Genomic DNA, 13,107 nt, shown 5'->3' with positions numbered 1-13,107 from the left:
GGGGTGCGGTGGGGGGTGAAGTTTGGGATGAATGGGGGCGGGCCATATATCTTGTTCGGTGTTTTGCAGTTGTGAAGTTCAATTTGAATAGCCACTTTTTGCAGCTCTGACAATATTTCTGTATTATTTGCAAGCGATTCTGACCCCAATTGAGCCTGTTGAATGGTGTCATAAAACCAGACGTTGCGCGGGGCCGAACTTTGTTCGAGCTACCAGTAGGGGGGGGGTAACATGTTTGTGATTTTGAAACACTGGGAAACTATGAACTGGACTTTATCCCCTGTATAATCAAGCTCTCTATATGTTTTCGTGTTTTGTGTATATTTTTTTCCATCCTAATCGGCCCATTATTGCTGATTCTAAGTCCATTTTGAGCGGTATCTATGATAATACTGGTATTAGTGCCCCGGCGATAGCGGGGTGCAATTAATGTATACGCGTTGAAAGCACATGCCCTTCCTCAAATCCGTAATGCTCGCATTTGGTATGGAATTCCCGGCCCGATATTCACTCAATCCCCCCTTGCTACGGCCCCCACTTGTACTCTTTCTCCATAGCAATGTTTTATATTGTACATGTGAGGAGCACGTCGCAGCGGTATTTGTAGTGGTGCCATCTGCAAGGCGGCTCTGATAGTGATAATAGTACGATAAATCAGATTTGTACCGCTATCATACTACCAGTTAACACAGACACAAGACACTAGAGGTGATCGAAACAACCGGTATAGACTGAAAAACGACAGCTTGTGCGAAACCCATACAGCACCCAAGACGACCAGAAATCTCCTCCTTAATTAAAACATGGCCCGCAACACAACGGACCGCCATCTCACCGTGCTTGTCCATGATCTGCTAAACATTGCCGACGAGCATACCGGCAGCTCGCTGCTGAGCACCAACCAGGCTCGCGCGGAGGCGACAGGCCACATTCTGTGCGAAAAGTCGCGCCACTCTCGAGAGGAGCTCAACGAGTTTGTCATGAACGTCCGGGGTCTGTCCAACCGGCTGAGCAACCTCAAGTTGAAGCCGCAGCTGCGACAAGTGATGATTGTAGCGAAACTGCAGGATAAAGACATCATTGCCAAGACGCGCGACTTTGCGTCGCTGCTGATGAAACGTGGAATCTCCGTCTACGTGCAGAAAGAGCTGGCGGCCCATCCTCTGTTCAACCTCAATGGACTTGAGGGAGACGCCAAAAACGCCGACACAAAGTTCCACACTTGGTCCGAGGTGGCTCTGCCGGACCCCAACAAACTGGACCTGGTCGTGACCCTTGGGGGCGACGGAACGGTGCTATTTGTGTCCTGGCTGTTCCAGCAGATTGTGCCACCGGTGGTCTCCTTTGGCCTGGGCTCTCTGGGATTCCTCACCGAGTACGAGTGGGACAGACGTGAGGAGACGATCGATTCGATCGACAAAAACGGCATCTATCTGTCGTTGAGAATGCGGTTCGAGTGCCGCGTCATCCGAGCTGTCAAGGACGACGGAGAGGACTGGATGACCCGAGACTTGGACGACGAAATTCGTTCCATGGTTACCTCCCACAACTCGACCGACAACCTGGACGAGTACTCGTACGACAAGCATTACGTGGACGCCACGCACTCGATTCTCAACGACTTGGTGGTTGACCGAGGCACAAACTCCACCATGACCACCACAGAGCTGTACACGGACTTTGATCACCTGACCACCGTACAGGCCGATGGACTGGTGATTGCCACTCCTTCTGGATCCACGGCGTACTCCCTGTCCGCAGGAGGATCTCTTGTTCACCCCGATATCCCCGGCATTCTCATTTCCCCCATTTGTCCCCATACTCTGAGTTTCCGGCCGGTTGTTGTGCCCGATAATACTACGATTCGAATCGGAGTGCCATACGATGCTCGGGCGTCGGCGTACTGCTCGTTCGACGGCCGATCGAGGGTGGAACTGACGCCTGGAGACTTTATCACCGTCACCGCGTCGCGATTCCCATTCCCCAAGGTGCAGTCGGAGGCTGGGTCCGAGTGGTATTCTGGTTTGTCCAATACGTTGAACTGGAACCAGCGAAAGCGACAGAAGCGGTTCACCAACATTTAAGAACGGACAAACGCCGTCATGAAGTCCATGATATGAAGCTGACACGGAAGTTGAATAGGAGAAAGCATATGAAAATGGTGGAATGAAGTAATTAAATGCTGATATGAAGTTTGCAGTGGGTTTGGGGGGGGTTGTCTTGATCTTGAAGAGGGTCTTTACTGGCCTGAACAGGTTCATTCTGTACTGTTATGGAGTCACTGTGGGTAGAGTGTCTACAGTATGCATACATCTCTCCCTGTTTTCGTCCTTGCTCTTCAAGTACGAAACATGAGACCAGATGGAGGTAGAATGTGTTCGTACGAGTATACATACTAGATATAGAGCTATTGTTGGTTTCTCCTCTGTTTTGTAGCCTCCCGTCTACTGCTACAAGTACACTACACTCGTACTGGTAGCTAAAAGCAAATGCCAGCCTTCTTTAGTCACACGCGTAAGAGGCTGGACTGTCTTTCCTGATGAGTTTGTTGAAGTACATAGTACAGCAAAAGAGACTGAGTTCGGTGTCTCATTCTTATTTTCAGGTAGATATTGGTATACTCTTGTAGTCCTTGCGATGGTTTTGGTACATACTGGTCAGTACATAGGTGCAAGTACACAGCCTAGTCTGAGTGTTGTAGTAGTTGTACAACCGAGGATGGGCCAGCAACTGCGAGTGGACTATGTATGTACTGTACTTGTAGAAAGGCTTTATAGACGCTTTGTGGCGGCTTCTTGTCATCTGCCGCTCGATTCAGTTTTGAACAGGCACATTTCGTGTCTCAGTATACGAGCTAACCTGGTAGTGTATATACTTGAACTTGTACACTGGTCCATCCTTTTTCGAAGTGGGTAAAACTGACAGAAAATGAATAAAGAAAAACAATAGATAATAGCTGACGCGTTTACACATGGGCTGGGTTGTTTCATCGCCCACAAAATACATTTGCGCCCTTACTCGTGTCCAAATTACTCTCACTCGAACTCCCCAGTCAACGGTCTCACATGCGATTAGCGCGAGGGGTGACAGGGGTGCAAGTCGCACAAACATGTAGCAGATGGAGGGGTGGCTGAGACTACGGGCCTGGGCTATGCTTGGCAGGGGTGGCCATGTGACGTAGGGAGCTTTTTTGTCAGTGTTGGAGCTGTTGGCGGTACATTGTTGGTTGTTTTCGGTGCATCTCCGACTTCTCCGAACCAAAGTCAAACCTGAGACAATTTGGCGGGGAGCTGGTGAGGAAGGCTGGACATGGTTACTGAAGAGGAAGACTCATGGGGGATGAAGAGGGAAAGGCATGAAAGAGGAAAAGAGCTGAAAAATGAAAAGAGCTGAAAGAGGAAACGAACTGAAAGAGGAAACGAGCTGAAAGAGGAAACGAGATGGATTGATGGAGAGGGAGAGATCTGGTCGGGTGATAGACAGCTATTATTCGGGCTTCTCATTCGGCTATTCGGAGATAAGACAAAAAACTGTTTTTAGCCCAATCTACGCGCTAAGGTCAATACTCCATAACCCGCCCAGAACCCGCCCAGAGTGTATCAGTCACGTATTCGAGAGTACGAGTAGAGTAGAGTAGCACTGGTGCACCCGTGCCCTTCATGTCTCTACATTTCGCCTCAAATCGCTCCAAACGGCACAGCAACCATGTAAAGTGAATCGGGGTCAACAGATGGTTAGACTGCTCAGCTTTAATTAGGGGGCTTCCAATTATAGCCTGGGAAGTCAGGGTCTAGCGGCTGTACAGTTACGTATTGTAGTCGGAAAAACGGAGAGAGCCGATTGAGAGCGACCACGGATTGATGTCATAACTCTTGCTGCGGTTTCCCCGTCTTTTTTCATCGCTTCTGGTGTCTGATTTCATTGGCTGGAAATGGCTGATTCAGTCCGCACAATCTTGTACACCACTGTAAATTTACCCGTTATTTCGGCTGGCTAAAAATACATGGCCAACCACACTGAGTTCACACAATCTGAGTTAAGTTGGAGGAGGATCAGACAGCAAAGCTACTGCAAGCTATAAATAGGTAATTTTGGGGGCTGAGGACGTCGGTTGCTGGGACGGGGAGAGGATATTGTGCCAAACAAACACGTGATTCGGCCTCTACGCGCCCCGCCGAGCTCGTCGGTACCCGATAAACGCGCTTTCCACGTCTTTTAGACCCAGAAAGGTGACCGAGTGCGTTGTAAATTCCATCCATGCACTCCCCAGAAGTTGCGTCATAACGTTAACGGGAGGAGGCTGTTTGGAGGTTGGAAAATTCCCAAGAATTGGAAAAAAAACTGGAAAAAACTGGAAAAACACCAGAAAAAACCAGACTCATATGTTTTTGCCCTTTTAACATCCTTTTATCTACTCTTAATATTCGAAACTGCTCCATTACGCCCGCAAATCTGCCTAGCATTTTGCTGGTCTGGAAAAAACCAAAAACGCATCGCAACCTTGACCGACCGTCGTTACCAACGTTGTTACAGATCCCCCTGAATGCTAAGAGATGGGGCAGTGGTCCACAGCAGCAGTCTGGGGCTGTATTTTGGGGCTGAAACGTGCGTGGTGATGGAAGGTGACTGCTGCAATCTCGCTGACAGCCCGAGTCTCACACGTTAATCCTCTCCTTAAAAGCACTGCCAAATAATATCCCAAGTGCGTGCGACACACACGACGGATTATTATCGTTGGTAAGCTGCAGTCAAGCGCACTGGAGACAATTGGAGCCACCTCGGACTAGCTAATGTGCAAAAAACACATGGTCCGGCATACGAAATGTGCAAGACACCGCGGTGGTGTGGCTGATTGGCGCCAACAGAGTCAGGTGATTGAAACATGCCCATCCAATGGTCGACTGTACGGTTGTACAATAGTCCCATGACCCTGTCAGATGGTTCTCACCACCCAGTGGTTACCCTCACACTGCCCCTCGCACTGCCGATCTCGAATCTTAACATTCCAGCTTGCAGGCACTCTCTTCGGGGCTCTGGCTCTGGACTGGCTCTGGAGGTGGCACGAGCCGCTTGGGGCGTCTAACTGGCCATTCAATTTAATTACCGCTTGCAGCTTGAAATCCTGTCATGTGACATTGCCGCGGTGTGAGCGATGACTCTCAGTGAGACGTGAATAATCCTGTGGCAAGGTGCAGTATCGTACTGGTACTGATGGGGGCATGAGAGGGTATATATAGACGGTTGGGAGTGTTTGGGAGCAGCTAGATTGACGTGTGAAGTTCCCCATCACAACATCAGCCATGTCACATCCCCAAAATACATATATATGTGCCCTCCTCGCGGCCACCAGCATCCCCTTCACCATCGTCCTCCTACTCACAACCCCTCACTATTTACCTCACCACCGTAGCTCCAAACCTTGTGCAGAAACCTTCAGGCTCAGCGCAGTGCGAAAAAAAAAAGCTTGGACGAAAAAAGGCAAAAGGGGAAAAAGGGAAAAAGGAAAAAAGGCAAAACGGCAAACCAAAACGAAACCACGGTTCAGGAGCTGCAATTTTCTTCATCCGGCATTTTCATTTCTCTACGCGACTTTTCACCAGCATCCAGTTGCACGACAACTTCCTCACCCCAGATACTCTTTTCTCATATCGAGAACACGCCGCCGAATTGTACTCCGTGCTTCTCCTGGACCACGACCCCGTACTTTCTCTCTCTCTCACACACAAGACTTTTACACTCACTTGAGCAGTTTCGACGCCGATTCGTTTCCCCTGTTTTCGACGACAGATACCGACTCTTCGACATACGCACAAGTACTTGCTACACCTCGACTGTGACACGACTGTGAACCCGTGAATCACCACTACAAGTAGAGACTTGTTACCCCCTCCCCCCAGTCACTAAAGCCGATTAAATCGTACAATCGACTCCTGACGTGACCCGTCCTCTCTTGGAATACCCGCCTCCGACCACCGACCTTGCACGCGCTGTTCCCCCGAGTACAAAACCTCTGGTTATATCGCTCACCGGCCCCGTTGCACAGAAGCACATTTTCCGTTCCCCCCTACGTCTAACTTCACATCTCTCTCTCCCGACTTAGTGCTTGTCTCCCAACCACACACACATACAAGCAAGGCTATTTTTAAAACAACCTTGTAGCCGGAAGAAAATCTAAACACGCGAGATCCAACAGAAAGTCAAACCGCAAGGCCTCACAACGGACCATCACACCAGTTCAGATTGAAAAACAAAAATGGTCGCCGCAAAAATCGTCTTTTCCACAGCGCTGCTGGCGCTAGTGGCCGGCGCCGCCACCGATGCAACCTCCAACAACGTTGCAGACCTCATGCAGAAAATTGTCGAGAAGGACGCTGTCCCCACCATCACAGACCACAGAGAGCCCCCGTTCGTGGTTGTTGAGAAACGACAATTCCAGGGCAACCAGGGCAACCAGGGTAACCAGGGTAACCAGGGAAATCAGGGAAATCAGGGCAACCAGCAGAACAACGCCACCTCCTCCATCCCCACCAACTCGGGCTCTTCCCAGGCAGGAGGCTTTTCTTCTAGCTCATCCCCGGGCTTCTTTTCATCCACGGAGATTTCTTCCACCGAGTCTAGCTCTTTCGCCGAGTCCACTTCCTCCGAGTCCTCCTCCCGGTTTGTGCCCTCATCCACCTCGACCTCCTCGGAGAGCTCCAGCTCTGAGATCTCTACGTCGACCTCCTCTGAGAGCTCCTCTACCACCGAGTCCTCTACCACCGAGTCCTCTACCACCGAGTCCTCCACCACCGAGTCCTCCTCCACCACCGAGTCCTCAACCACTGAGAGCTCCACGTCTGCATTTGTCCCCGTGCCTACCACGGAGTCATCCTCTGAGGCTTCTTCCTCTGCTTCTCCCTCTCCTACCTCGACAGAGTCCTCGGCCTCGCCTTCTCCCTCCACCACAGAAGGCCCCTCGTCAGAGTCTTCCACTGAAGTCACTTCCGACGCCGTGGTGTCGTCCACCCTAATCGACGCGTCCGGCGGCCGAACCACCGTTATCATGACCCTCACAAACACAAAGGTGACCTACGTCGGGTCCACAACCACTCTGCCTGTGGAGACCCCCACCGCAAGCGGAGTCACTGGCAACAACAACAAGTCTACGGGCTCGACCTCCCACACGGGCCGAAACGTCGGTATCGGTGTGGGAGTGGGTGTTGGTGTACCTGTTGTGGCAGCCGTCATTGGAGGTCTGTGGTGGTGGCGACGAAAGCGAGGAGGAGACACCCCCATGTACGACAAGGACGATCTCATCAGCGGAGGCGAGGACTCCAACGTGTTTCGATCCAACATTGACCAGTACCATGCGCCTAACCGGGCCAACTCCGCAGCGAACTTTTAAGCATGAAGAGTTCCACTCGAGCGCTTCCTTCCTTTCTTTCGCCTGCATGACATTGCGACCCAGTCTGATTGATTCAGACTGTCGGTCGGCTTTGGACCACTTTGCACTTTGCACATAGCTAGCCCAGCACATTAAAATACCCGGCACGTTACCCTTGCTTAACTGACCTAGTCAGTGGCTGTATTCAGTTAATAGATGATTTATGATAGACTAGATAGTGAGAGAGGTGTAGCGATGGGGTACGACAGTAGGGAGTCGCTGTTGATTCCACAGCCGTATGACGATGGGCAGTATCACCACATTGCGAAACCCATTGTGTGTTCAGCGATAGCGAGGGAGATATCTCATGAGGTGAAGTTGGAGGGATACAACTAAAAGCCATGCTCGAGCAGAGAGACATCAGGGTGCGTTGTTTTGGGTCTGGGAATGGCCATTTGATGGCTCATTCACTCTACAGGGAAGTGGAGCATTCCAGAACACATTCTTCTTTGGCCGACAGTCGCAGAAAGACAGTATTTTAGACGGTAGTTGTATGAGGGCAATGGGAAGGAATGAGAAGGATGTTTTAGAGATTCTGGAGATTCACAGTTTGAAAAAGGCTCACCCTACAAGGGCATGGAGTGGTCTTAGGTGCTATAGAACTCCAGTACATAGTTGTAGTGCTTGAAAGCTGCTGAAGGGGACTTTTAGGGATAGGTTCTTCCTGATTCCAAAGTCTTGAAAGACATATTGTCTATGACTACGTACATATTCATCTAGCAATGATAGTATCTACACTCCTCATTCAGTTCCTGATGAGAGATTGTGGCCTGTTACCCTTCAAGGAGATTACTGGTAGGTCACTAGGAGGCCAATAACAGCTCATTAACTAACTCCAAGTGAGTCCGAGGCCTCTATGATTTTTCTTTCAATTGAAAACGCCATCTTAGTCGTTGTGTCTTACTGGCGATGGCTATATGGCCTTTTCCTACAGTACCAATATATCTCCCTTAACCGCTTTACTACTACTCACAAACTACTTGGGTTTGTTACCACAGTTTAGTTATGTTGTGGCCATTATATATTAAAATATTATAAAAATATAATTATGGTTATAAAATTAATATATCCGGCTTTGTTCCTGTACTGCTCACTCAGAATAGAACTGTACAACTCCGCTCTGGTAAGTCATAGAAACATTCTGAAAAGTGCGTTTGGTTCCAAATCCGACAGGTAATTATATTATTCTCTTTTATCACCATGGAACTCTTTTTTCGTCCCTCTCCACCCTCTCAACCCTCATTACTAATCACCGTCTTCATGCACGTCCTGCAGAAAACTTTTTAGCTTTGAATCTTTTCTGCCGACCTTTTTATCCTCTACAACCACACAAAACCACACCATGACCAGCCTTGCTAACCGCAACATTGTCGGCATCGAGTCCGATCGAGTGACAAACGTGACTTCCACGGACTTCCCTGGCCACTGGCCTGGGGCCGACGACGCCTGGGACCTCGACAAGTTCGACAAGAACCTGCAGGTGAAGATCCATTCCCTGACCGACAATTACAGCAACTTTGACCTGATTGGCATCGACACGTCGCTGGCCAACGCCTTTCGACGAATCATGATCGCAGATATCCCCACCATTGCCGTCGAAGAGGTTTTCATCCACGCAAACACCTCCATTATCCAGGACGAGGTGCTGGCCCACCGGCTGGGTCTGGTGCCTCTGGTGATCAACCCCGAGCGAATCAACGCCCTGCCTCGAGGTCTGGACGCTTCCGAGATCGAGGACTACTACGACGACTCCAACACCTTTGTGCTGCGGCTCAATGTCACCTGTGAGCGACTGGCCGACGGCACCATGAAGAACGCCCACATCTACGCACGAGACATCACCTTTGATCCCATGGGCAACCAGTGCCAGTGGGTCAAGGACGAGGGGCTGGAGAACGTGTTCAAGGTCGCCAACCCCGACATTCTGATCGCCAAGCTGCGACCCAACCAGAGCATCAACCTGACCATGTTCTGCCATCTGGGTTTCGGACATGACCACGCAAAGTTTTCTCCCGTGGCCACCGCCTCCTACAGACTCATGCCCACCATCACCATCACCGGTGACATTACCGGTGACGAGGCCAAGAAGTTCCAAAAGTGTTTCCCCAAGGGCGTCATTGAGCTGGAGGGAGGCAAGCCCGTGGTGGCCGACGCCAGAAAGGACACAGTGTCGCGAGAAGTGCTGAGACACGAGGAGTTCAACGGCAAGGTCAAGCTCGGCCGACGACGAGACCATTTCATTTTCAACGTCGAGTCTTCCGGAGCTCTGGAGCCCGACGAGATCTTTCTCAAGAGCGTCATGGAGCTGCAGGCCAAGGCCCAGACGTTGAAGGCTGCTGTGAGTGGATACATGCAGCAGTAAGTGAGCTGGTCGAACCGCTAATGAGTAACACGCGCACCCAAGAGCGTAGCTGTTGATGGATCTTGTTGATGGTGTACATTGGGGGTACTTGCACGAAAAAGGCTGTCATTACACTGAGCTCTGTTCTACTACTAGTAGGATGGAAGGAGAAGGGAAAAGGATATATAGAGGAGGACTAATTGATAATGTAGCATATGTTGTATCCGTGGATTTGTATGTGGGACCGGAGCTGGAGATGGAGCGTAGGGTTCGGGAGTATAAGTGTGAATGAGAGTAGGATGCTGTTGTTCTTGTCGGTATAGTCGTTGTTCTTTATAACCGCCCCTCATCCGCTAGCTTCAGTATTAGTACAGATATAGCCCTGCCGACCACAGTTGTTGTAATACTTGGCCGCAAGTTTGGAGTCCGAAACCGAACATAAAAGGTCATTTATGAGTCGGAGGCGAATAAAACGATCTTTTACGAATCTACTGATGTTCTTCTCAACTCCATGTCTCCTACTGTAACTGCTCCACAAGTCTACACTGGCCAGAACATCCAGAACCAACAATTCTTCAACTATCGAAGAAAGAAAGAGATCTAAGTGATGAGAGACATCTATCGACTATCTAGTTGAACTCGGTAGACCAAACGGCCCTATATAGCCCTATATAGACTCCAATGGAGTAATGTATACGAGGTGTATAATGCCGAGGAACAGAACAATATATACTACATTTTGTACTCTGACGGTTAATAGGGTGTTTACTAAACGATAGACGACAGCGGAAATCTCTCTAGACCTTCTGCAATACTCCAGAGCGAATGTTGACTGTTTTGACCCTGACGTTTTTGTCCATACTCGTGCTCGGATAAATCCGCACTCGTTTATATGGCATCACTATTTCCGTCAAGAGAATCGCTGTAAGTAGACCGAATTGTCCACAGGGCCCTTCCAATTCCAACGGTTCTATCATCTTCACCCTCTGTCAAACAAAATATTTGAATATCAGTCACTGTACCTTTTCTGCGCATTTGTAACAACTTCTCCCTTCGCGATTATGTCCACTCCTCCACAATCCCACCGATAACCATCACCAATAGCCCTCTTTGGTCCAACCCCGCCTTCTAGCTCCTCTGGTCTTCTCTCTAGCGCGCCTTGGAGCTTTAGACCGCAGTTCCTGGACTAGAACCGGTCCACGGATGCCCCTAATGCCGCATTGGAGGAGTTCTATATGGGCAATATCTGACATTTATGAAGCGGAATAGACCCCATCCACTACGTGTAGGGCGAAGGAAACAACCACATCACTCTCTGGACAGCCACAGACCCCACTATCTGCTGTAGATGACCCTCCTACACCAAAACAAAACCGTTAGCATTAAATGTACACATTAAAATAAAAAGCCCGGGCTACTTGTACAGTAGCACCCGGGTATACTGGTGTTTTTTCGGACAAGGCGCTAAAAAACAAACGCGCCCGTCTCTGCTTTCTAACACCGCCTTGCCCCTCCAGAAACGCCAAAGTAGGTAACCCATATGAAATCCGTTTTTTTCATGACCTGTCCAGTCATATCATATCCATAGTTGCATCACTTTCGAGATTTTCCTCATGTCCTCCTTTTTTCCTCGGTCATCGTGAACGAATTACGCCCCCGCACGTGGTTCATCGCCTGAAAGCATACGCCTTGTGATACTGTGAGTAATCATCCAAAGGCTGGGTGCTCTGGCCCTGTGTCTGCTGTACCTGTGTGGTCTGTCCATACACATTCTGCTGCACAGTTTGCTGGACCGTCTGCTGCACATTCTGCACGCTCTGGATGCTCTGCTGTACCTGCTGCTCGTCGTAGTAGTACTCAGGGTAGTAGGGCTGAGCGTAAGGAGCAGGCATGGAGGTAGACAGGGATGACAGCGACGAGTTGACCGTGGCTGTCGACGTGGCTGTAGGGCCGCTCGGCTGGATGCAAGTGTCGCCAAAGTGGCCGTCGCGGTTTTCAAACACCACCTTGAACAGAATGCTGTTTTTGAACAGCATGTCTCTGACCTTGGCCCGCACGACCGGTGAGGTGATGTTTTTGCGGCGGATCTTGCTGAGTTCGGCCGCCACAAACTCCCACTTGGCCCGCTCGCCGTCGTCCAGCAGCGCCTTGAGACCCATGTTGTCCTCGGGGTCCCAGTAGACCGATCCGGAGCCTTGTTGGCCCATGAGCACCTGGTATCTGTTTCGGGCGGCCAGCGCGTTGTCGCAGTGTGCAGCCTCGCCAATTTCGTGCCATCCCTTGCCGGCCTTTTTCATGCTCAGAATGATTTTGTCCTGCTCGGACGAGTACTTGGACTTCTTTTTGGGACGGTCCGAGTTGGCCGACCGCATCACCTGCATGTTGGGGGGCACAGCGGCCGCCAGAGGGGGTAGCGATAAGGTGAGAGGGAGCACTAGGGGCGGAGTTTGGGAGCCATTGGCTGTCGGCGTGGGTGGTGGGCCAATGGGATTGCCTTCGGCATCTCGATTAACGTCCGTCACCAGCGCTATCGACGAATGCGCCTTGTAGTAGCGGGGGGTATCTGTGGCTGTCTGGGAGGTGTGGTCCAGCTGGTCTGCCGAGCGTTTGAGAGAGGGCCTGTCTGTGTTCATGACGGTGTGCATGTGGTCGTCGTGTTTGTGAAGTCGCGGTAGCGGCAGTCGGGGAGCCTCGTCGTAGTTGTACCCGTCATGGGGAGGGTAGTATGGGTGCATGGTTGGCTGTGTGTGCGAAAGCCGAGTAATGGCAGAGAAATGAACCGGGTCTAAGTTATTGCGATGAAAAAGATGCGGTATCTGGGTTGAGTCTGTCGAATGGCAGTTTGTGCACGGTCGTTAGTTGTCTGCGTCAAGTGTGTGTCTGAGCCTGGTGATGTATCTCTGTTGGGCAACTTGGTGAGTGCACTGGAGGTTGGTGTTTTTACTGGTACAGCGCTCACTGTAAGGTATCGTGTGTCTGTTAAGGTACGTTCTTCCGTCTGATATCGTATCTGGGTGTCTCGTACAGTGTATGTGAGTGTCAGGGGTGGCAGGTAGGTAAGATTGGTGTGGATGGGTTGTCAGAACGGTGGCTGATTGGTCGTTCTGGACAGTTGGTCGTTCTGGACAGTTGGTCGTCAGTGGTCGTCAGTGGTCGCCAGTGGAGGTTGGTTCTCGTCACAAAGCGCTGGCAACTAAACGTCTGGCAATTTCAACTCCAGTCTTGTGCCCACAGTCCACAGTCGTATGGTGAATGTTAGATCCCCTATTTCATGCACCTTGTCTGCTCCAAGGTTCGGTTTAGGGGGAGCGAGAGGCGGCGTGGAGAAGTGGTGTTGGCGGCG

General features: G+C 50.5%; 8 protein-coding genes across 8 annotated transcripts; 5 read left to right on the top strand and 3 right to left on the bottom strand.

Annotated features, from left to right (window-relative positions):
* Nucleotides 1-803: 803 nt before the first annotated feature.
* Nucleotides 804-2,084, top strand: YALI1_E28545g (uncharacterized protein; the record flags this gene model as incomplete). The annotated part of the gene is made up of 1 exon (XM_504332.1): nt 804-2,084. The coding sequence occupies one exon, from the start codon at nt 804-806 to the stop codon at nt 2,082-2,084; it is 1,281 nt and encodes a 426-aa protein (XP_504332.1).
* Nucleotides 2,085-4,546: 2,462 nt separating this feature from the next.
* YALI1_E28504g (uncharacterized protein) lies at nt 4,547-4,890 on the bottom strand (the record flags this gene model as incomplete). The annotated part of the gene is made up of 2 exons (XM_068283117.1): nt 4,547-4,783; nt 4,834-4,890. 2 exons carry the CDS (start codon nt 4,888-4,890, stop codon nt 4,547-4,549), a joined length of 294 nt encoding a protein of 97 aa, XP_068139218.1.
* Nucleotides 4,891-5,863: 973 nt separating this feature from the next.
* Nucleotides 5,864-6,126, bottom strand: YALI1_E28491g (uncharacterized protein; the record flags this gene model as incomplete). The annotated part of the gene is made up of 2 exons (XM_068283116.1): nt 5,864-6,064; nt 6,121-6,126. The coding sequence occupies 2 exons, from the start codon at nt 6,124-6,126 to the stop codon at nt 5,864-5,866; spliced, it is 207 nt and encodes a 68-aa protein (XP_068139217.1).
* Nucleotides 6,127-6,253: 127 nt separating this feature from the next.
* YALI1_E28490g (uncharacterized protein) lies at nt 6,254-7,384 on the top strand (the record flags this gene model as incomplete). Its single annotated transcript, XM_504331.3, has 1 exon — nt 6,254-7,384. One exon carries the CDS (start codon nt 6,254-6,256, stop codon nt 7,382-7,384), a length of 1,131 nt encoding a protein of 376 aa, XP_504331.3.
* Nucleotides 7,385-8,765: 1,381 nt separating this feature from the next.
* YALI1_E28465g (uncharacterized protein) lies at nt 8,766-9,785 on the top strand (the record flags this gene model as incomplete). Its single annotated transcript, XM_504330.3, has 1 exon — nt 8,766-9,785. The coding sequence occupies one exon, from the start codon at nt 8,766-8,768 to the stop codon at nt 9,783-9,785; it is 1,020 nt and encodes a 339-aa protein (XP_504330.1).
* Nucleotides 9,786-9,840: 55 nt separating this feature from the next.
* Nucleotides 9,841-11,407, top strand: YALI1_E28439g (uncharacterized protein; the record flags this gene model as incomplete). Its single annotated transcript, XM_068283115.1, has 3 exons — nt 9,841-9,981; nt 11,226-11,291; nt 11,336-11,407. 3 exons carry the CDS (start codon nt 9,841-9,843, stop codon nt 11,405-11,407), a joined length of 279 nt encoding a protein of 92 aa, XP_068139216.1.
* A 24-nt stretch (nt 11,408-11,431) lies between these two features.
* Nucleotides 11,432-12,499, bottom strand: YALI1_E28428g (uncharacterized protein; the record flags this gene model as incomplete). Its single annotated transcript, XM_504329.3, has 1 exon — nt 11,432-12,499. One exon carries the CDS (start codon nt 12,497-12,499, stop codon nt 11,432-11,434), a length of 1,068 nt encoding a protein of 355 aa, XP_504329.1.
* Nucleotides 12,500-12,598: 99 nt separating this feature from the next.
* Nucleotides 12,599-13,023, top strand: YALI1_E28425g (uncharacterized protein; the record flags this gene model as incomplete). Its single annotated transcript, XM_068283114.1, has 2 exons — nt 12,599-12,760; nt 12,808-13,023. 2 exons carry the CDS (start codon nt 12,599-12,601, stop codon nt 13,021-13,023), a joined length of 378 nt encoding a protein of 125 aa, XP_068139215.1.
* Nucleotides 13,024-13,107: the final 84 nt, after the last annotated feature.

This window comes from Yarrowia lipolytica, chromosome 1E, assembly GCF_001761485.1.
Source record: "Yarrowia lipolytica chromosome 1E, complete sequence".
Taxonomy (NCBI): Eukaryota; Fungi; Ascomycota; class Dipodascomycetes; order Dipodascales; genus Yarrowia; species Yarrowia lipolytica.
This window is presented reverse-complemented; position numbering and strand designations above follow the sequence as displayed.